The sequence below is a fragment of the Perognathus longimembris genome, chromosome 22, assembly GCF_023159225.1.
Source record: "Perognathus longimembris pacificus isolate PPM17 chromosome 22, ASM2315922v1, whole genome shotgun sequence".
Lineage (NCBI taxonomy): Eukaryota > Metazoa > Chordata > Mammalia > Rodentia > Heteromyidae > Perognathus > Perognathus longimembris.
In genome coordinates, this window is record NC_063182.1 from 1,660,121 (window position 1) to 1,682,947 (window position 22,827).

Consider the following 22,827-nt stretch of genomic DNA (forward strand, 5'->3'; position numbering starts at 1 on the left):
AGCATGGGTTCAGTTCCTCATTACCACATCAACAGTAAAAGCCAGAGGTAGAAGTGGTAGAACCTTGAACAAAAGCAGTTCAGGGACAGTGCCAGGCCCTGAGTTCAAGCCCCAGTGGGGGGGGGGGAGAAATGTACACACTGCCCCTACTATGTAACTGTACCCTTTTTGTACAACACCATGTCAAAAAAATTTGTGTTCAATTAATAAATAAATTTAAAAAAATACATAGGATGTTAAAAAGTACACAAGACCGCAGCACTGAGGGGTGGCACGGGAAGTTTATGCCACAGCAACCAATGACAGAGACCACAAATGACCACACAGCAAGAATTGGGTGAAGACGTAAGCTCCTGAACTGGGTCCAGGTGAAATTGAGTGGTACGGTTTGCCCAGCATGTGCAAAGTGCTGGGTTCCAGGCCCAGCAAAACAAACAGCCCACACCTGAACTGCGGTTATTCCAATTCTGGTTTTATTGAAGTTATTTCTGAATATTACATTTCATCCTTAGGTTTCGAATGAGAGCACCAAATACCATCAGTGTCAATCTGACTATTTGTATGGTATGAAAGGAAATCAGTAAAAGATTTAGCAAACCCAAGTATTAAAACACCGAATTCTCGTTAGTGAAGCAAAGCTTCCTTACAAATTGTCTGCAAACACAGGTCTGTGTTTGATGAAGATAATGAAGAACAGAAACAAATTTTGTTTCTTCAGTCTAAAAACGTGGGGTTCAGCTGGGTGCTGGTGGCTCACACCTGTAATCCTAGCTACTTAGGAGGCTGAGATCTGAGGACTGCAGTTAAAAGCCAGCCCAGGAAGGTTAAGTCCATGAAACTCTTACTGCTAATTAACCACCAAAAAGCTGGAAATGGAGCTGTGGCTCAAGAGGCAGAGCCACTAGCCTTGAGCAAAAAACTCAGGGGCAGCCCCCAGGCTCTGAGTTCAAGCCCAAGACCAGAAAAAAAAAGTGGGGTTCTTATGATATGGTTAATAAAAACCAAAACTAAAAATGTAGAGAAAGTAAGTCACTAGAAATGATTTATTTTTGGCCAGTCCTGGGCTTGAACTCAGGGCCTGAGCACTGTCCCTGGATTCCTTTTTGCTCAAAGCTAGCACTCTTAGCTCTTGAGCCACAGCGCCACTTCCCGCTCTTTGTTTATGTGGTGCTGAGGAATCGAGCCCAGGGCTTCATGCATGCTAGGCAAGCACTCTACCAGTGAGCCCCATTCCCAGCCCCACATATGATTTTTTTAAATCACTTAACCAGCCTTTCCTTTCCTCTAGACTTTAGGCAAGTATAAAAATGAAAAAGGGTTTGAAGTGTGGCTCAGTTGGTAGAGTGCCAATGAGCAAAAGGGTCAGGTACCAAGTTGGAGTCCTAGTCTTGGACAACCCCCCCCCCCCAAAAAAAAGCAGAAAAAGTAAACAGTAAAATAAATACAAGGGCCTACTCTAGTAGGCAATTTACACGTCATTTAATCCTCACAGTATCATTAGAGAATTATAACCATCTTATAGACAAGCTCAGAAGAGTGAAATGACTAGTGCCCCAAATCACACCACTAATGCAACTGGAGTTTATGTTCAAGCCTGCCGAGCCAAAGCTCTATTCTGCTGCTCGGGCTCCCTAGCCCTTCAGGCTGAGCTTGTTATTATTATATCCTTATCTTCCAATTTAAAATGTACACTTTAAATCTGCAAGCCAGAAAGTCACAAGAGAACTTAAATTACTCTCACTAACCAGGAGGTGAAGAGTACTGGAAAACTTTTCAGGTAATCAGAACATTCCATAGTTAAAAAGTATGGCCAATTCCAGTTCACTGGTAATAATAGCTAGTGACAGCTAAACACATACAGGCAGGTAGTTTAGTTGGTTTAACATCACAGAAATAAAAGCAAAAAGACAAGCCTCAGCTGGGCACTGGTGGCTCACTCTGTAATCTTAGCTCCGCAGGTGGCTGATATCTGAGGATCGCAATTCAAAGCCAACCTGGTCAGGAGACTGTGAGACTCTTGTCTCCAATTAAAACAGGAAGTGGAGCTGTGGCTCAAAGTGGTAGAGCTTGTCTTGAGTGGAAATAGCTCAGGGGCAGACACCAGCCCTCAGTTCCAGCCCCACGACTGACCCTCCAAAAAAGGCAAGTCCCAATTTGCTAATTAAATTTAAAGTTATACATCTAGTGGAACGCTAAAAGGATCTTTTGATTGCATTTTAAAAGTGTGTGTTTACTTTTCTGACCCTCCCCAAGTGCTTATCACTCCCATCCCCTCCTTGTTTTAAGTGTTGAAACCTAATAGAGATGGTACGGCTCACGGAATTGATAATTCTAAGATACTACTAAAATACGACATTCCGTGCAGTGTCCAAGAATGATCAATACTAAGGAGATAACTTGCCACCCCAAAATAGGACTGCATTTTGCCTCACTAAAATATACTTCTTTGGGATATACTGAGCTGGCTGTTCTGAAACTGCAGACACAGGAGTAGCTTGTATTGGCTGCTCTTTTATATATAATATAAATATTCACCGGGAAAGGAAACTTACATTTGGAAAAGTACCTGTAAGAGAAAGAGAGCTGCTGCAGACGTTTCTTATCTGACTTTATTTGTACAAGTTGTCTTTAACCATCGATCCCCCAACCCCACTATCAGCTCATCTGTAGCTCAGGAGGCTGTGCAGGTATCAACGAACTGGCCTTCTCTGAATCTCTTATTTTACAGGAGTCCCTTGTATAGTATACACATACCACAAAAGACGGCTTTTCTGTTAACCCACTGTGTGTGAAGAGCTCTTAATTTGGGTCCAGTTCTAAAAGAACTGGATTTTCATACGTTAGCAGCAGCGGAATGGGTGAGAGGAGACTGAGGCTTTTTCTGGCATTAGAGTATCTTTAGCTGACCTTTGTTCTAAGGCCTAATGTATTATTCATTGTTAAGTCATTTACTGGACAAAGCTTTTACAGGACACTGTAAGACAAAAAGAAAAAACCACCCCACATGTCCATTAACTTTAGGAGATCAATACAAAAGAGCTAGATGTTTATACAAATTTGACTAAAGATGGCTATAAAAATTAGGAAACTTTGTCATCGCTGGGAGTATGGCTCAGTGGAAGAGCCATGAGACCCTGGGTTCAATCCCCAGCACCACAACAAAAATGCAATGTCTGTCATGTAAGAGAGGTAGTGAGTGATTGGCGAGTGCAAACTAAAGGGGGAGAAATCTTAACATACCCAAATGAGATGAGAAATTGTAGGGCCCTAGTAACCTTTTTGTCCTTATCACCTCCTTTCTTTATCTATACAGACTCTTTGACAGAGGCAGGGCTCAGGTCTGGGGGAATGGAAAGACGTAGTAATTATCTATACACACTGGTTGGAGCATCAGCTTCTGGAGATGGAGCTGCTTTATGAGGAATTCCCTACCTGAAGCGAAAGGAGTATTCCGAATTGCTTAGTGCTGCCTGCTTTCCATGACTTGTCTGGCCCTTTATCTCTTTCAAAAAGGTTGGGACGCGGTAGGAATGGTAGAGCAGTGTGAGCACAACTCCTACGGGGACTACACGGACAAAAGACGGCTAAATATAAAAAACTTATGCATACAGAAACCAACCCAAAGGACCTAAATTTACGTAAGGGTAAAGCTTTATCATCTAAATAGCAACTGTAGAACTAATCCCTACTGTTTATTTCCCCATAAAATGTAACACAGAGACTCTGGACACATAAACCCAACGATTGTTGGAAATACAAACTTAAGAGGATTTGGGATTCAAATAGCAGAGTACCATTTTAAAAACAATTTTCGTAAACATATTTTGATACAGGTCCTAGGAGTACTCAGCAGATCACTTAAATCCCAACGGCAAGACTTGTGAGGAGACCAAACAGGTCATAAACACTAGAAACAAAGCCAATATGACTAAATCCAAAAGAGGCCACATGAAGTACCTCACATACAATGCAAACCTACTTTAATAAATAAAGGGAACACAGGTGACTGTACTGTGTGAACATCCAGTTCCTCAAGGCCTGTTCAAAGTCGTCTCTGAGACTCAACAGCTACTTCCACCTGGGCCAGTCTAATGGTACGGCCATGAAGTTTGTACCCATCATGCCGTACTAATGCCACAGTGCCAGGCTGCACGCCGATACCGGCGGGGACGTGACAGATGAGTTCATGCTCGTGAGGGTCATACTTGTCACCAATGGGTGCCATCTTTTCCAGGCCATGCTTGGTAAACACGCTTTTCAGCTTGGCTTCCAGGAGTGACAACCCTCGGAAGACTTTCTCCAGGGTGAGCTTCTGGTCCCCGGGCTTTGTCTCTTCAGAAATGCACTTCGTAGTGTTTTCCAGGATGTCTGCCACCTCCACCAAGTCTTTACAGAAGCTCTGGATTCCTACAGAGAAACCAACATTTAGTTTGTGATGACCCGTTCTGCCCTCAAGGGACAGGCAGGCTATGGTTTGCTGAACTCTGCTGCAGACTTGGAAATAAGATGCTGAAACTCAGAGGCAATTCTTGGAATAAAAGATGGTGGTTACTATTTCATCGACACCGAAGCTCTGTGACAGAAGGTAAACGCAGAGGCACTATTTGGGACAAAAGATGGCAGTTACTATTCCTGGACACTCAAGCTGTGTGGCAGAAGGTAGACAGCAGAGTGAAGAGCAGTGTCTATGCCAAAACACGGGAGCCGGCACAGGCCCAGAGTGAAGTGATGCTGAGCAGGGCGCTCTGCCCTGCATTCTACACGCAGAGCCACAGCTTGCAAGGACTAACCACGGCAAGCACCCCTCACCTTTACTACGGATCTCCAGTTATCTAGCTAACACTTCACAAACACATCTGGTACCTTGTAAATAAACATTTCTGAAAGACTATTATCTTCTGTAAAAAAAAAATACATGGAATAAAGTCTAGCCTAAGGTATCTGAGCCTTTGTCTTCAAGCTCTTTTCAAACTTACCAGTGTGGAGAATACAAACACCAAAGGAAAGGATTCCTGGACACAGAAATGAGAACTTTTTGGCAAAATATAGTTGATTACTGTCCTATGGATATACATTAATTTTACTTCCAGTAAGCGGATTTCAGCATTCCTGACTGCCTATGTAACTGCTCTTTGGATTCTCCTATGAGCACCTTCAAGATTCATTAATTTTAGCAAAGGATTAATGCGACCCTACTCCAATGAGTAGTGCACAAAGCTTTCTGGGAATAGTGGATAGATACAGGCGGGATCAGTTATGGACCACGATGTACTTTTACCATGCTCACTGCCCGTCAACTGAAATACATTTTATTTAAGTAACTCTCACCAAATATCTTGGCGTCTTCCACACATCTCTGGGTTCGTCTCCTTATGTTTTCGCAGTCAGCGACAGCTCTCTGGTACCTCAGCTAGACATCAAAAGTGAAATCAAAGAATGAGAAAACACATGTGTATCACTGGGAATGAATGTCTTTGCTTACTCTTTAAATGTCACCTTTGTAAGAACAATTTAAAGCAAAATAGGAATTATAAAAATCTTAGATCAGTTACAGCAGGCCCTAGCCAAAGCAGGAATCTACTTTTCGGAAGCGGGAACAATCAGTCATCTACCCTGCTAGTTGTTACACAAGTTTCAAACTCATCATCTAGAGAAAACATCTTATCTCTCATTCAGCGAACACTGCTACCAAACAATGCACCTTCTCTAATTGACTTCAATTTTCAGTTAACTAACTTTTCTTTTCTTTTTTTTTTTTTTTTGCCAGTCCTGGGCCTTGGACTCAGGGCCTGAGCACTGTCCCTGGCTTCCTTTTGCTCAAGGCTAGCACTCTGCCACTTGAGCCACAGCGCCACTTCTGGCCATTTTCTGTATATGTGGTGCTGGGGAATCGAACCCAGGGCCTCATGTATAAGAGGCAAGCTCTCTTGCCACTAGGCCATATCCCCAGCCCCGCAGTTAACTAACTTTTAAAAGTGGCTCATGGGGGCTGGGAATATGGCCTAGTGGTAGAGTGCTCGCTTGGTATAAATGGAGCCCTGGGTTTGATTTCTCAACAGCACATATATAGAAAAGGCCAGAAGTGGCGCTGTGGCTCAAGTGGCAGAGTGCTAGCCTTGAGCAAAAAGAAGCCAGGGACAGTGCTCAGGCTCTGAGTTCAAGCCCCAGGACTGGCAAACAACAAAACAAGTAGCCCAGGTATGTGGAAGCAGTATTAGTCCCTTCCTCTCCTACCCTTTTAAGTTCCTGGTTCCTTCCATGACTTTCCAGCTTACTGATCTCTGAGTATTTTGCTTTGGAATTACTGCCTTAGCTATCTCTGTGTTTTTTCTCTCTCTGGCCATGGGCCAGCCCAGGGCTGGGTCCAGTATGCCAAACACTGTCTTATCAACAGAGTACAATGGTCAGTGACCTCACACTGCACTTCCTCTAAATTGCCCCACACCAGATATCTGAAGCTCTAATACAACACGAAACTAAATAAAGATGACTGTTTTCAGGGAGGGGCAGCATTTTTTTAACCCTTCCCCTGCCAACTACTATACCCAGCGCAAGAGAACTGTGGAAGGGTGAGAGGTAAAGAGCCAATGAGAAAAAAACTTCATTTAAGTTGGCACACAAAACTGCTTGAACATTTAAACCAGGAGGAAGAACAGCTGGAACAGGTAGTACAGAATGGACTCACTGTCAAGTCCTGGACTTCCTTCTCCAGTTTAACAGCTTTCAACCTCAAGGCCTGCTCAGCAATAGAAGGCCCGTGGCTGGCAGGGGGGTCCTCGGAACTGCAGTCCTCACCAGCATTTCTCTGGGTGGCAGTGCTGAAGGGGGGCAGCCAGTCCCTAACGCAGAGAGGGATGACACATAATGAAGAAATGCCATCATAAAAAGGGAAAAATACGAGTTTAGAACCCAGAAACTTCCCTGCACTCAAATTCCAGAGGAGTGTTTTCAGTCACAGTGACCAATGAATTTTACAATGCTGGTTCTAGGGACAAGACAAGTTTACCTGCATAATCAAGTTTTCATGGCACAACACATTCAGTACTATTTTGGTCTCGTAAAAAATAAGTTTTATTGGTATGTAGCTCTCCTAATTCACAAAGTACACAATTCGTATGGACTCCACCGAGAGCATCGGGACAGATCAGGACAGCCAAACGGAGCCCTATCTGGCCTTCTACTCATGCGGATACCCGCGCCCAACAGCCTTTCACGCACACTCCACGTCTGCAGTCACGTATCTCAACAGTCATTTTCTGGAAGTTATATACTGGAAGTTATAAATTGCCTCTGGTTTGGTTTACGGTGTCTGCTTTGGAAATGAAGCAGGATTCCTTCAGGAAATGAAGGACAGAAAGGGTCCCAAAAGTACTTTTGTGTAGCTTGCAATACAATCTGAGCAGTGGCTATGCTTTCTTTGCAGTCTTTATTTTGCCTGTCCGTGGAGTGAGCGCCATCCCTGACCTTTTTCTGCTCAGGACTAGCGCTTGGCCACTCAGCCATAGCTGCATGTCTAGTAGAAATAAGTTCCATGGGCTTTTTTATTTTTTGCCTGGGCTGGCTTTGAACCATGATCCTCAAATCTCAGCTTCTTTTTTCCCCCCAGTCCTGGGGTTTGAAATCAGGGCCTGGGCACTGTCCCTGAGTTTCTTCTGCTCAAGGCTAAGACTACCATTTGAGCCACAGCACCACATCTGCCCTTTTTGTGTATGTGGTACTGAGGAATCGAACCCAGGGCTTCATGCATGCCAGGCAAGCACTCTACCACTAAGCTGCGTTCCCAGCCCAGATCTCAGCTTCGTGAGTAGCTAGGATTGTAGACATGAGCCACTGGTGCCTAGCTTGCATTCCAATTTTTAAAAAATGGGTCAGGCACTAGTGGCTCACATCTGTAATCCTAGCTACTCAGGAGGCTGAGATGTGAGGATCATGGTTCAAAGCCAGTCTGGGCAGGAGAGTCCCTGAGATTCTTATCTCCAAATTCACCACCAGAAAACCAGAAGTGATGCTGTTGCTCTAAGTGGTGGAGCACTAGCCTTGCGCAAAAGAGCTCAGGGAGAGCACTCAGGCTGAGTTCACCGGATCCCCACCCCCCAAAAAAAAGAGAAATAAAAAAAAATTCCTTTACCTGTATCGACTGTATTTTAACTAGGTGTGGGAAGGGAGGAATAAAAGATAATTAAACTCTTCCCTCTCCAAATGAAGTGTACAATTCAAAGGTTTGTTTGTTTTTTTTTTTGGGGGGGGGGCAGGTTTTCTTTCTGGCTCCACTGGGACTGAACTCAGGGCTTCATGCTTGCTAAGCCAGTGCTCCACCACTGAGCCACAGCTCTTGCCTTTTTTTTTGGGGGGGGGCCTGTTATAATCATCCTTGTTTTACTGATAAGAAACAAAACAAAACTAAGGCTAACTGGCTTAAGACTTTCAATGACTTGCCCAAGTTCACACAGCTACGGCAGGCAAACTGGTGTGCACCTGGAGTCTCAGCTCCTGGGGAGGCTAAGGCGGGAGGCTGGCAACCTAGTGGGACCTCCTTCCCCAAGCAAGCATATAAACACAGAAGGGATCACACAGCTAGTATTCTGCTGTGACAGGGAAGCTAGTCAGTGTCAGGAACAACAAAAAGCCTTACTAGAAAAGGAAAGTCTGGTTTAGAAAAAAGAGCTAACTTAGGCTTAGAATTCTAAGCCTTTTTGACCACAGCTGTCAAGAGCTTTTAGGGAAGAGAAACCTTTGAGACAGATTCTGAGTTGGGAACTCAACTGCATTCATTGTCAAGCCAATGAAACACCTGTCAAACACTTGCTATATGGTTGGATTAAATAAACACGTCACTAAAATAGATTCTTGTGTTCAATCATTTGTGCAGTACTTAATTGTGTATGGCTAATGAACTTGGCTGAGGCCTGTATTCAACCACACAAATTCCTTAAACAGGGGGCTGGGAATGTGGCCTAGTGGCAAGAGTGCTTGCCTCCTATACATGAAGCCCTGGGTTCGATTCCTCAGCAGCACATATATGGAAAGCGCTGAAGGGGCGCTGTGGCTCAAGTGGCAGAGTGCTAGCCTTGAGCAAAAAGAAGCCAGGGACAGTGCTCAGGCCCTGAGTTCAAGCCCCGGGACTGGCAAGAAACAAAACAAAACAAACAAGAAATTCCTTAAACAACCAAGTGCTTAGGTGTTAGGCTGTCTTTCAGAACCCATTCAAGGTCAACTTGCAACCGGCAACTCTGGCTGGACAGCTGGCCTTGTCCATGACCTCTGGGCCTCACGAAACCCCCCTAACTGCTCCCTGAAGAGGGACGGGTGGCCTCGGCTCGAGCAGGACGGAGTCCTCCTTTCCCTCCCCGTGACCTCCCCCGTCGGCCTGCGCGCTGGCGTCTCACGCGGGCAAACCCTGTTCTAGAAGCCTGAACCATCTCCACGGGACTCCCTACCAAACGCCTGGAGGACGCGCGTCCGACCCCGGACGGCTGCGAAGCGTCCCGGCCCCCCCACCCCCCCGGGGTTCGGCTCCCGCTCGGGGGGCTGCGACGCGAGCGCTTCCCGGGCCTCGGGGCGTCGGGGGACGGGCCGCCTCCGCCGGGACGAGCGAGCGAGGCCCGGGGTCGGCCGGCGCCCTGCCCGGGGCCGGGGGTGGGGGGCGCCCGGGGCCGAGGCTCGGCGGTGCTGGGGGGGGGCCCCCCCCTCCCGGGCCCCCCGCGCTCACCTGCCCTCCGCCGGGCCGCCGCAGGCCAGCAGGCGCGGCACCCGCCGCCGGGCCGCCCACAGCGACCGCGCCGCCATGTTCCGGACGCGAGAGGACGCGGGCGGCGCCTGCGCGCCGGCTCCAGGACGACACGGCGCGTGCGCCTCCGGGCCGGCCCGCGCCGCCCTCGCGGGACTTCCGGCCGGGAGCGCCGCCCTTCCGGCCGCGCGGTGCGCGAGGCTTCCGGCTTCCGGCTCGGAGCGCGTCCCGGCCGGGCGCCGCGTGGACCCGGAGCGTGCGCCTGCGTCGAAGGGCGGCGGGCGCGGGCCTCGCACGCCCGGGAGGGGAACGTGGCCGCCGGTGGCCGCTTCCCCGCGGGCGTTCCCAGCCGGGGAGCCGTGGACCCGGAGGAGGGAAGCGGGCGGAGGGGCCGGCGCCAGGCCCGGAGCCCGAGCTGCGGGCTTAGGCCGGCCTTACCCCGGCGTGAGTGGTCGTGTGTGTGTGTACACGCGTGCGTGCGTGTGCACGCGTGTGTGCATATGCATGCACGTGCACATGCATGCACGTGCGCCTGCCAGGCCGGGAGCCCGAGCTGCGGGCTTAGGCCAGCCTTACCCCGGCGTGAGTGGTCGTGTGTGTGTGTGTACACGCGTGCGTGCGTGTGCACGCGTGTGTGCATATGCATGCACGTGCACATGCATGCACGTGCGCCTGCCAGGCCGGGAGCCCGAGCTGCGGGCTTAGGCCTTATCCCGGTGTAGGGGGTCGTGTGTGCGTATGCATTTACGTGTGCCTGCCAGTCCCAGAGCCTGAGCTGCGGGCTTAGGCCTTACCCCCGTGTAGGGGGTCGTGTGTGCGTGTGTGCATATGCATTTACGTGTGCCTGCCAGTCCCAGAGCCTGAGCTGCGGGCTTAGGCGCGGCCCCTTAGCATTTTTGCTCAAGGCTCGCACGCTGCCTGTTAAAGCACAGCTTTCTGGTGGTTAACTGGAGGTGAGCTTCAATGGACTTTCTTTTTGCTTGGGCTGGCTTTAAACCACAGTCCTCCGATTTCAGCCTCCTGAGAAGCTGGGGTTACCGGAGTGCAATCCTAAATAGCATTTTGGCTCACGCCCGGAATCCCACCTACTCTGGAGGCTGCAGTCTGAGGATCATTGTTCAAGCCCCGTGACCACCTCCTTTTTTTTGCTGATTTATTGGAGATAAAAGTCTCAGGTAGGCTGGGAAGGTGGCCTAGTGGCAAAGTGCTTGCCTCCTATACGTGAAGCCCTAGGTTCGATTCCTCAGCACCACATATATAGAAAACAGCCAGAGGTGGTGCTGTGGCTCAAGTGGTAGAGTGCTAGCCTTGGGCAAAAAGAGGCCAGGGACAGTGCTCAGGCCCTGAGTCCAAGGCCCAGGACTGGCAAAAACAAACAAAAGTCTCAGGTATTTTTCTGCCTGGGCAGGCTTTGACCCCCTCCCCCCCCCACCCCCAGATCTCAGCCTCTTCCTGAGTAGCTAGGATAACAGGCACCAGTGCCCAGCTTCATACTGGGTTTTAAGTCAGACATTGCATATCTAGTCCAAGCCACTCCTGTCTCGAGTGTTTCCAGTAACTTCCTACATTCACCCCGGGGCTCACACACAGCTGTCTGAATCCAGGGTCATAACCTCTAAGTTCCAGGTGCTGTCACTGATCAGCCGGGGGGGGGTTTGGACAATTTTTCTTTTTTCTGACTACAAGTCTGGTAAAGTTTCAGGCTGAGGTATGTTGATCCTTGTGGGTAAAAGAATCTACCATTCTGGTGGCTTGCTAGCCACCAGTGGCTCATGCCTGTATTCCTACCTACTCAGGAGGCTAAGACCTGAGGATTACAGTTTGAAGACAACCTGGACAGGAACAGTCCATGAGACTCTTCTTCAGTTAACTGCCCAAAAAGTCAGAAGTGGAGCTGTGACTCAAGTAGTAGATCTCAAGGCCCTAAGCAAAAAAGCTCAGGATCACCGTTCAGGCCCCTCGTTCAAGCCTCAGGACTGGCACACACAAAGACTCTAGAGCAATGTTGATGGGTTATTCCGGAATCCCTCCTTTTGCACTGATCCCGGAGCCACTAGTTCAGTGGTTTTATCTTTATTGGGGAGAAACGTGTTACACACAGACTAGAAAGTGCCTGTAGTGTTGAGACAGCAGGAGTGACAGAAAGGAAGCTGCCCAGGACAGTGAGGTCCTCACTCTTTCCACGGGGGAATTTAGTGTTTGTAAAAAGCTTAGCACCCATGTGGCAGGAGCAGCCACTTTCCTCTTGATTGTCCTGGGCAGGTCCACTTCCTCGTAGAGGAGGAAGGGCAAGGCAAGGCGGTGGGCCTTGAGTGCAAGATGAGGTCAAGGACAGCACGTGACCCGCCCTCCACCGTCCGCCGGTGTCCACCCAGTGGACGTCAGAGCTCCGCGCAAGTGTCAACTGACCAACTTCTCCTTGCCCTTTTGTGTACTCAACCTTCTCATGCAAAAACACTCAGATCTGGAAGATTCCAGTGGCTGCGCTCTAACGCAGAGGAGGGAAGACTGTGGAGCTGTCTTCTGCGCAGGCTTGGATGTTCCGGCTCATTGGCCTGGGGCAGAGGTTCCCTGTCAGGCCGAGGAGAAATGCAGTAGGTGCACGTGTGAAGGATGATCAAGGCTCTTCACGGTGCCTCCGCGGTGTCAGCACCGCTTTCCTTTGGCTAAGGAATGGGATGGTTTAGGCTCATGTGCTTTCTTTCGTTCCTTCAGAGGGGAAGGCCGAGGAATCGAACAGAACCTTTACAACTGTGCGGCCTTGTGGCTCCCTCCACCCGTACTTCCGTTCTTTGAAGTCCTGAGGGTGCCCTCCATTTCCCCCTTCCCGAATCTCCACAGCACCTAAAATCATGCAAACAATACAAATTGGGTGTCTGGGTGCTCCAGAGAGGAGGATACTTCCAGTCTTCTGGTATCTGAAAGAAGCTTTTCCGCCTGAGGTGGACAAGCTGATTTCTTCTTTTGGAACGGAATTGTTGTGTGTTTTCTAAGTCTTCTTCATTTCCCATTCCTTAGGAACAGAAAGACAAGACAAATCAGTTTGTTGAATGTGGTAGTTTGACTCTAGGATGAAACATTTACCTATCTACATAGAGATCACTGCTTAGGGGTGGGTGGGTGTGCGCGTGCACGCGCGTGTGCACGAGTGTAGGTACTGAGGCTTGAACTCAGGGCCTAGGTGCTGTCCCTTAACTTTTTCCGTCAAGCTTTTTGGCTTATTGGAGCTAAGAGTCTCCAAGACTTTACTGGCAAAGCTGGCTTCTGACTGGGATACTCGGATCTCAGCATCGTTAGTAGCTGTGACCACAGGCACGAGTCCCTAGAAGCCAGCTAGTCAGAGAGCTTTGGCTCTCCGTCCTACTGAGTTATCCTGTGATCCCAGGCACGAGTCCCTAGAAGCCAGCTAGTCAGAGAGCTTTGGCTCTCCGTCCTACTGAGTTATCCTGTGGTCGTGAGTAAGTCATTTCTTCCTGCTGTTACTGCTTGTCCATTCTGAGCCTAGTAACCAGGATGGCCTCAGAAATGTCACTCCCGCGGGGCACCTGCGATCCTAGCCACTCAGGAGGCTGACATTGAAACGTGGGAATCAGGGCCGGAAGCCAGCCTGGGCGGGAATTCCGTAAGACTCTCACCTCCATTTAACCACCCAAACTGCTCAGTTCTGAGCGGAAGGCGCAAGGCGGGGGCCGAAGCCTCCACGTGTCAAGTCCTACTACTGGCACCGAAAAGAAACGCCCAAGTCTGTCAGTTCCTGGTGTGGACAGACGGGGCTTCGCTGGCTCCTGCTCGGGTCCGCCTCCCGGGGCTCGCCATTGGATCTCGCCATGGCGGGCACTCATGGCGGGCACTCAGATCTGCCGGTTCCTCAGGCACGGGGAAGCGCCGGGCCCCGGCGCCTCTCCCCTCCTCAGCTCCCGCCTGGCTCTCCCCCTCCACTCCACTCCAGCCTCTGGGGCTCTGGCCTCCCAAAGGGCCTCTGCCGTCACTGTGACGGGAACAGCCAGCCTGAGCACTGGATTCTGAGTGGGATTTGAGGATGACGGCCGCTGATGAAAGTTGAGTTTTACTCACGGAAGTAGTGGGAATTAATTCTCTGCCTTTCTCACCGGCTGGTTTTCTTTTTTAATGGAAAACGTTTAAAAGAAAGGGAGCGACCACGTCTGTGCCCCCCCCCCCCGCCTTTTGTCTGTTTGTTTTGTTTTTTTTGTTTTGTTTTTTTTTTGGCCAGTCCTGGGCCTTGGACTCAGGGCCTGAGCACTGTCCCTGGCTTCTTTTTGCTCAAGGCTAGCACTCTGCCACTTGAGCCACAGCGCCGCTTCTGGCCGTTTTCTGTATATGTGGTGCTGGGGAATCGAACCTAGGGCCTCGTGTATCCGAGGCAGGCACTCTTGCCACTAGGCTATATCCCCAGCCCTGTCTGTTTGTTTTTTGATACTGGGGCTTGAACTGAGGGCCTCCTGATATTATTCAGCTTTTTCACTCAGTTGATTCTCTACCACCTGGGCCATGACTCTGATTCCCGTTTTTTTTTCCCCCCCTATTTAGTTGGTGATAAGAGTCTCTCGGATTTGCCTGCCTTGCTTGCTCCGAACCTGAGTTCTCGGATCTCGGCCTCTCGAGAGGCTGGGCTGATGAGCCACCGTCACCGAGCTACCGTCACCGAGGTCCCGCTGGAGTGTGGGCTGCTGCAAGTGCTGGCTTACCTTGGCTTTCTGCAGCACCCGTCCTTGGTTGGTGGCCACAATGGACGGGCTCCTCTTTCTCAGCTCAGAAACACAGTTGACAGGGAGAGACTGATCAGGGACACCGTTCTCGGGTGGACTTGCAGTTTCCTGTCAATGGTCAAAAACAAAACAAAACAACACCCAAAAACACATTAAGCGAGATCCAATGCTAGTTGTTTGCATCTAGCCTGCTCTCAAAAGAATAAAGTGCTTTATGGGGCTGGGGCATAGCTCCACTGGTTTGTCTAGCAAGCACAAGGCCTTGAGTTCAAGTCTCAGTGCCACAAAAAACAAATAAGGCACTTTAAAACAGAAACAGTGGGCAAGCACGAGGGCATGGGGAAGAAGACAGAAGGCTTGAGCTAAAGACAGCGAGATCAGTATTTCCGAACCCGCACCAGGCAACTTTTTAGCAAGTCCATTAAAGTAGGTACTGAATGAGATCAGAAAAAAAAAGGCATAGTAAACAATAGCCAGGAATTCTGAGATAGTACTGTAGTAATTAGCTCCATTAAAAGCATATAGGAAGCTAGGTGCCGGTGGCTCACACCTGTAACGCTAGCCACTCGGGAGGCTGAAATCCGAGGTTGACGGTTCAAAGCCAGCCCAGGCAGGAGTGGTGAGACACTTATATCCAATCAACTATGAAAAAAGCTAGAAGTGACGCTGTGACTCAAGTGATGGAGTGCTAGTCATGAGAACTCAGGGACAGAGGCCCGGGGACAGTGCTCAGGCCCTGAATTCAAACCCCAGGATCGGCGCACACACGCACACACACACGCACACACACACGCACACACACACGCACACACACACGCGCACACACACACACACACAGCAATAGCCGCTCAAACATGTAATCCTAATCCTAGCCACTCAAGATGCTGAAATCTGAGTATCGTGGTTTGAAGCCAGCCCAAGTGGGACAGCTTGTGAGGTTCTCACCTCCAATGAACCACCAAAAGCTAGAAGTGGAATTGTGGCTCAAGCTGTAGAGACAGCATCAGCTTTGAGCACAAAGGGACAGTGCCTAGGCCCTGAGCTCAAGCCCTAGGACCAGCTCACTTCTGGCTTTCTGCTGGTTAATTGGAGCCAAAAACCTCATGGACTTTCTTGTATAGGCAGGCTTCAAGCCATGACTCTCAGATCTCAGCCTCCCGAGTAGCTACGATGACAGGCGTGAGCTACTAGCACCTGGCTCCCACCGTCCTTTATTGCCACAAATACCTATGACGTTAAAGAACTCATTATTCTGTTCTCAGATGAACCCGTATTCCTGCCTGGGTGGTCTACCATCTTTGCTTTGCTTTACTAATAGACCTTCGTCTCTGCCTCAGATTCATTTTCTGAGATAGAAGTTAAGGGTCTGGGACAGAACTCTGAATGGAAGCTTTCCAATGCTAGAGGAAATCTTAATAAGCCCTCACCAGCCAGCAGTGACGGGAGCCTGATTATTACTCCCTTCCACAGACGAGGAAACAGGGACGGTCACGTGGCCGGTGAGGATGCGCGTTGGGATCCAATCCTCACAGCCACACAGGCCACGCACCGCCCGTCCATGCTAAGCACGTGAACCACTGAGCCACGCGGTCGTCTATGAACCCGTCCGCCTCTCTGGCACCCCCTCCCATTTCCTACACTCCCATGACTCCTTACACCTTCCTCGTCGTTGCTTAACACCTTGTCTCTCTGGGCTTATCTTGTTTGACGTGATGACCTCCGGTTCCATCCATTTTCCTCTGTCAGGACTTTCAATCTCCATATTTGGCACCGATTATTCTTTCTTTTATGTGGGATATTGTATACATTCCGGGGTGCTTAGCAGCATCCGTGATGATAGCACCCCACCTTCAGTTACAACCACCAAAATGGACTCCAAACTGGGCCAAGAGGCACGAGCGAGTGACCCCACTACTCACAAGGCCGAGGCAGAAGGACTACAGGGGGTAGGTAGTTCCTTAAGGGTGAAATCCCAGCAGCGAAGCCTGCAAGGAATTGCGAGCAGACCCCGGCCCCGGGATCACAAGTGCACGGGCGTGTCGTGTGGACCGGGGACATCAGGGGGAGCTCGTGGGCAGACCCAGCTCTAGCCGCTCCGCCAGCCGGCCCTCTGTGAGTCATCTCTAAAATGAGGTTAGAGGAAGCGCGGGGGCGCACAGCTCCAGCGTCGGCGCTGCCGGCTGCCATCCGCCCAGGCCCAGCCACCTGGAACAACGCGAGAAAAATACAGCTCCCAGTGACACCTCTTGCCTCGCGACAGGCTAGTTTATCTCTTTGGGACTCCAGTCCCAAACCACAGTCTGAAGGTAGGAAAGACATTTGCTGATTCAACAGACATTTATTACGCTCCTGCGACTGAGGTTTCAGCAAGGGTTAGGGATGTGATAACACACATCTGCTCTAATTCCTTCTCTGTGTCTCTGTCTCAGTCTCTCTCTTTCGGTGCTAGGGATGACACCTAAAGTGCCACAAATGTCAGCAAGTGTGTGTTGTACCATCGAGCTGCACTCCTGGTCTCCAATTCTTGCGCCCCCCCCCCCCCCCCCCCCGTGGCTGGTCCTGCCTCTTGAACTCGGGGCCTGGGCACTGTCCCTAAGGGTGTTTTTGTGCAAGGTTTTTTTTTTTTTTATCAAAATGAGAATGTGCCACAGCTCCAATTCTGCCTTTTCTGCTGATTAACTGGAGGTAAAGTCTCACCGACTTTCCTGCCTCGGCTAGCTTTGAACTGTGATCTCAGCCTCCTGAATAGCTAGCATTACAGGCATGAGCCACCAGTGCCCAGCGGTGGTTCCTAATTATTATTATTATTATTATTATTATTTTTTTGGCCAGTCCTGGGCCTTGGACTCAGGGCCTGATCACCATCCCTGGCTCCTTCCAGCTCAAGGCTAGCACTCTGCCACCTGAGCCACAGCGCCCCTTCTGGCCGTTTTCCATATATGTGGTGCTGGGGAATCGAACCGAGAGCTTCATGGTAGGAGGCAAGCACTCTTGCCACTAGGCCATATTCCCAGCCCCTGGTTCCTAATTCTTAATGGTCCCTCACCAGGCATGATTTTGGTCTCCCAGAGAACACCTGTGAGTTTCTAATGAAATTAAAAAATTTTTTCTTGAGATGGTATCATAGCCCAGGATGAACCAGAACTCGCTTTATAGCATAGGCTGGCGCTGTAGTCCTTCTGCCTCAGCCTTGTGAGTAGTGGGGTCACTCGCTTGTGCCTCTTGGCCCAGTTTGGACTCCATTTTGGTGGTTGTAACTGAAGGTGGGGTGCTATCATCACGGATGCTGCTAAGTACCCCGGAATGTATACAATATCCCATATAAAAGAAAGAATAATCGGTCCCAAATACGGAGATTGAAAATCCTGACAGAGGAAAATGGATGGAAGTGGAGATCTTCATGTTAACCAAGATAAGCCCCAGAAAGACAAGTACCTCATGCTTTCTCTCATATGAAGAAATAGACTGAAATCAACCACAAGAAGACATCAGTGCAAAAGGGGGGCGGTAGGGGAGAGCCGGCGGGAAAAGGCAGGGGAGAGGGGAGGAGAGGGTGGTAGAGGGGTGAATATCACCCAAGTATATGATACGTGTATATGCAACTAGCATAATGAAGCCCAGTGAAAACTATAAGATAAAGGGGGGCAGAGAAGTGGAGGTAAGAAGTAGAGGGGGTGATGGAATTGTCGTGAACACCTTGCTTTGTGGTCACTGTACACATTTGGGGGGGATGGGATGGGGGGAGAGTAACAATAGTTCGCATGTCCCTGGCATTTGTTCAGAGCAGTGTGCAGAATGTAATGCTCTTTTGTAAGACACGTTTTATGATTTTTAAAATAAATTTAGTGAACCTAAAAATAAAAGAAACAGAGGGGGTGCATTTGATCAAATTATATACAGACAATCTAAGTAAAGCCCTTTGTTCGAGGAATGTGTGCTGATGAAGGAACCTTCCGGAGACTTGAGGCGAGGGAAGTCCCCTCTGAGGGTGTCCCGTCGGAAGCAGGGACATCGGCCTCGTATGGCCGCCAGGAGCAAACGACAGGGCTGCTAAGTCCAGCGGGCAGGGCGGGTGCCCTGCGGACCCCAGGAGGGGCGGGCGGTGGGCGTGGCGGGAATCTCAGCAGTCACACCGCTTGGGCTTGGGATTCTATCATTCCCTTGGCCCAGTGGCCCTGAGCCAGTCATTCAGGACCTCAGTTTCCCTGTCTGTCAGGTGGAGTCACTACAAGCTCACAGTGCGGGTTAAAATACTGTACTGGCCAGGGTACCCCGACAACATCGGGTAGCTGTGATCATCGGCAATCTTGAGGGCGTTTTGAGATCTTAGATTAGTTTGAGGAGGGGGAGGGGGAGGGTCAGTCATCAGTACTGGGGTTTGAACCCAGGCCCGAGGGGCTCCGGCGTGTGAGTGGTTAGATGGAGAGAAGTGTCCAGGACTTTCCTGCCCGGGGGGCTGGCTGAGCCTTTCTGTGTAGCCCTCCGCGTCCTGAGTGGCTAGGGCTACGGGCGTCGCCGCCGGCGCCCGGCTCAGGACCTGAGACCCCTGAGGCCACCCCGGTGCCGACCTAGACAGCCATGGGACTGTCTCCGCGAGCCCCCCTCCCGGGGAGGCTGCGGGCGGGGGGGGGGGGGCTTCACCTCCCCGGGCCCCGGTGTTCTGGACTGAGCAGCGCGGTCGTCGAGGGGGAGGGGGGGTCTGCCCGTGGACCGGGCCGGGGGCTCACCTTCCTCCTGCCCCTGCCGCCCACAGCCAGCCCCAGGGCCGGGCCCCCCGCCAGGGACTGCTGCAAGCGCTCCTTCACCGCCACCAGCTTCAGCTCCAGGTCGATCCGCCGCTCCTCCCTCGCCCGGCACTGGGCCTCCAGGCCGGCCACGGCCTCCTCCAGGGCCTTCAGCCTCGCCCCTGGGGGCAAAGGCAGGGGTGAGGACAGCAAGGGCCCCCCTCTCCCCCCCGCCCCCCCCAGCTCAGGGACTTCCTGCAGGGCGTCCGCCCGAGCGCCTCGTCCCCTGGACAGCCTTGGCAGCACCTCTCCTCCCCCCCACCCGGCCTCGAGGGCCGTGGCCCTTCGTCGCGGAGCTCGGGCCCGGCCCCCACTGCCCTGCTGTCCCGTGGCCCCGGGGCCTGGCTTCGGGGGCCACGCCGCCGCACCTGGGCCGCTCCGCAGGGCCTCCCGCAGCTCCCGCCGCTCCTGCCGCAGCGCCAGCAGCTCCGTCCGAATCGTCTCCTTCTCCTGCTCCAGCTTCTCTTTCTCCACCAGGTATCGCCGCGCGTCCTCCTCCGCCCGGGTCTTCCCGTACTTGGACTGGTTGGCACCTGCGCAGTGGGCGCGGGGAAGGGAGGACAGGCCCTCGGTGACGGCCTCTGGGGGTGGGGGGCGCACGAGGCCCTGTCGGCTTGCCTCACCCTTGACGGCTCCATCGACAAAATGGGAAGATCCAACCCATTCCTTTGCCAGTCCTGGGGCTTGAACTCGGGGCCTGAGCACTGTCCCTGGCTTCTTTCTGCTCAAGGCTAGCACTCTGCCACTTGAGCCACAGTGCCACTTCTGGCATTTCCTGTGTATGTGGTGCTGAGGAATCGAACCCAGGGCTTCATGCATACCAGGCAAGCGCTCTACTGCGAGGCCTCATTCCCAGCCCCCAAGTCCTGGGACTTGTGCTCAGGACCTGGCCGCTGTCCCTGAGCTTTCAAGCTCAAGGCTAGTGCTCTACTACTTGAGCCATGGCCCCATTTCTGGCTTTTTGGCTCTTTTTGGAGGTCACAGTCTCAGATTTTCCTACCCAGGCTGGCTTTGAACCGCAAATCCTGAGGTCTGAACAGTTAATGATCATACGTTTGAGCCAATGGTTCCCAGTCATCCAATTCCTTTTGACATATTTAGATGGAATGCCTTAAGGGAAAAAGAGGGAAAGGGAGCTAGCGGAACTCAGGGACCAGGACAAGGGCTCTGGAAGCAGCTAGACAGGGCTTCTATGCTCTCATCATAACTTGCGTGTGTGTGTGCTGGTCCTGGGGCTTGAACTCCGTGCCCAGGCACTGTCCTTGAGCATTTTTACTCAACTCTACTTCTGCCTTTGTGTTGGTTAATTGAAGATCAAAGTCTTAGGGACGTTCCTGCCCCACCTGGCTTTGAACTGTGATCCTCAGAGTTCAGCCTTTTGAGTATCTAGGATGACAGGCGTGAGCCACAGGGCCCAGCTTCTGGTCCTAACTCTTTGGCGCTTTTCCTCCAAGTGTCACTCTCCTCCTGTGGCAAGGATTCTGACAACATTAACCTCATAGGACACAGTGAAGTTTATGTGAGATACTTAAGGAAACGGTGAATGCTAACTGAGCCTTAGAAAGTGATGATAGAAATAATGCATGTTGTAACAACCTTCGTGACGGGCAACGTACTTCGGTTTTCAAAGGGCATCATTTTTTTTTCCCCTCGATAATCTTTTATAAAAGATGTCCTGAAAGAACCTCTTCATTTACTGGAGAGGTTTTAATATTTCTACAGATTTCAGGACCTTTCTCCTCTGGAGAGCTGGGTGCACACAGCTAGCTACTGACCAAGGCGATATGCATTTCTACATTGGCTTTTTCCACTCCGTTCTTTTTGAAGATATTTTTATTACCACTCGGTTGTATACAATGTGTCTCACTGGCATTTTCATACGCCCATATGTTCTTGACTACACTGGCGTCTCCCACTTCATTCTGTCTCTATTTTCTTCACTTGTGGCCTACCTCTATCTCCAACTTTTTGCTGGCTAACTAGAAGTGAGCCATATAGCTCTGTTACAAGTACTTACAGGTGATGATTTTTAAAAGATCCATAATAACAAAAAAAAAGCGTCATGTGGATTTGTCTGCCCAGACTGCCTTCAAATCTGATCCTCTGATTTCAGCCTCCTGAGTCGCTAGGATTACAGGTGTGCGCCATCGGCATCCAACTTAATTACTAGTTACTTTTAGTGTATTTACTTGAGCTCTGCTAATTATTATTAGCTCTGTTTATGGGCTGTATTTACAAACTCCATTTTATTTTGAGGAAGCCCCGGCCCAGAGCGCCGAGTCCGGCAGCCAGGGGAACCGGAGCCGAGCTTCGTAAACGGGATCAGCGTCCGTGAAAGGCAGACCCCAGAGAGCGGGAAGGCGGCCGTCCTGAAACAGGACGTGGATGGAGGCTGCATGCGCGATTCGCCACGGCATTCTCCCCATCTTCTCTTCATTGTCCGCCCCTTCCCTCTCGGGCCCGCTCCATCCCTTCGGAATCCCTACTTCCTAGAATACCTGCTTCCTGGTGTTCATTTTGCTGAACCTTGGTTTTGCCTTCCTAAGGAATTACTGTGACCTCTCCCCGCAATCTACCATACTTCAGCCAATACGTTTGTATACGTTTGCATACCACCGAACTTACTTATATATATATTTATAAGCTAAATGTAGCTTCTACGTGTCAGGTAAGACGTGCATCGTTTGACTCTAGGGGCTGACTTACTTCAAGTAACAAAAATTCCCCCCCCCCCCAAATCTTTCCATTTATTTACAAATGGCGCAATATTATTCTTTCTAAAGAAGAGCAAGGCCGGGGTGGGAGTGTGGAAAGGGATGAGTGACACCGATCAAGATATGCCGTATTCATAAACTGCTTTGTTGGGCTACTCCTCTGTACAACTACTTAGGGAATAATAATAATTGAAAGAGGAAACCAGCCTTACAGACGCCCATCTGCTGGCATCTGGGACTTTCCAGCCTCCAGGACCAGGAGAAATACCTGTTCACCCACGTGTGGGATTTGAAGAAAGGGCCTGGGCTTTTTGTTTGTGTGTGTGTGTGTGTGTGTGTGTGTGTGTGTGTGTGTGTGTGTGTGATTTCTTTCATCTCCCACCTTGATTTCAGTTAGTTTTTCATTGTTCGCTTACATTAGCTATGCGGAGGGAAATGTCATTTTCACACATTTACAATAGGTTGCAGTCTCTCTCCGCCCTTCTCTCGCTCTCTCTTCCTCCTTCCCTCCCTTCCTGAAACCGTTTCCGCAGCTTCGCTGCTGTGTTCATGGGAGTTTTCCACGGATGGGGTGTCACAGGGCTCACTGTGGCCAGGCCCCAGAGGGATCTCCCACCCCCGGAGGGGAGGGGAGGGGAGGGGAGGGGAGGGCTTCTTCTAGAGGTCTAGAGCAGGCTCCGGGCTGAGTGGGGAGTGGAAGGCAGATCTGCCCTCAGGCGGGACGAGCCATACTAATAATAGAGCTAGAGGACTGAAAAATGATCTTTTAAAAATAATACTTAAAAAATAATACAGGCAGGCGCTGGTGGCTCGCGCCTGCCATCCTAGCTACTCGGGAGGCTGAGATCTGAGGATCTCGGTCTGAAGCCACCCTG

General features: G+C 50.6%; 2 protein-coding genes across 2 annotated transcripts in view; both read right to left on the bottom strand.

Moving 5' to 3' along the window:
• Window positions 1–2,884: 2,884 nt before the first annotated feature.
• Window positions 2,885–9,922, bottom strand: Grpel2 (GrpE like 2, mitochondrial). Its single transcript, XM_048331388.1, has 4 exons — window positions 9,710–9,922; window positions 6,686–6,839; window positions 5,329–5,410; window positions 2,885–4,407 (listed from the first exon to the last, which is right to left on the bottom strand). The coding sequence occupies exons 1-4, from the start codon at window positions 9,784–9,786 to the stop codon at window positions 4,043–4,045; spliced, it is 678 nt and encodes a 225-aa protein (XP_048187345.1). The 5' UTR covers window positions 9,787–9,922; the 3' UTR covers window positions 2,885–4,042.
• A 1,712-nt stretch (window positions 9,923–11,634) lies between these two features.
• Afap1l1 (actin filament associated protein 1 like 1) overlaps window positions 11,635–22,827 on the bottom strand; it is a 46,707-nt gene continuing 35,514 nt past the window's right edge. Inside the window, exons 16-19 of the mRNA XM_048331389.1 lie at window positions 19,607–19,771; window positions 19,182–19,360; window positions 14,434–14,562; window positions 11,635–12,740 (exon numbers count right to left, since the gene is read on the bottom strand). Coding sequence (XP_048187346.1) covers window positions 12,717–12,740; window positions 14,434–14,562; window positions 19,182–19,360; window positions 19,607–19,771 — 497 coding nt within the window. The 3' untranslated portion in view covers window positions 11,635–12,716. The remainder of the gene's footprint in view (window positions 12,741–14,433; window positions 14,563–19,181; window positions 19,361–19,606; window positions 19,772–22,827) is intronic.

Bases quoted from the DNA above. Each gene is read 5' to 3' on its own strand.
- Grpel2 (XM_048331388.1), bottom strand. From the start codon at position 9,786: ATGGCGGCGCGGTCGCTGTGGGCGGCCCGGCGGCGGGTGCCGCGCCTG. The intron at 6,840-9,709 runs GTGAGCGCGGGG...TCTCTGCGTTAG, and splicing joins GGCGGCCCGGCGGAGGGCAG to GGACTGGCTGCCCCCCTTCA. The intron at 5,411-6,685 runs GTGAGTCCATTC...TTTGATGTCTAG, and splicing joins AGGAAGTCCAGGACTTGACA to CTGAGGTACCAGAGAGCTGT.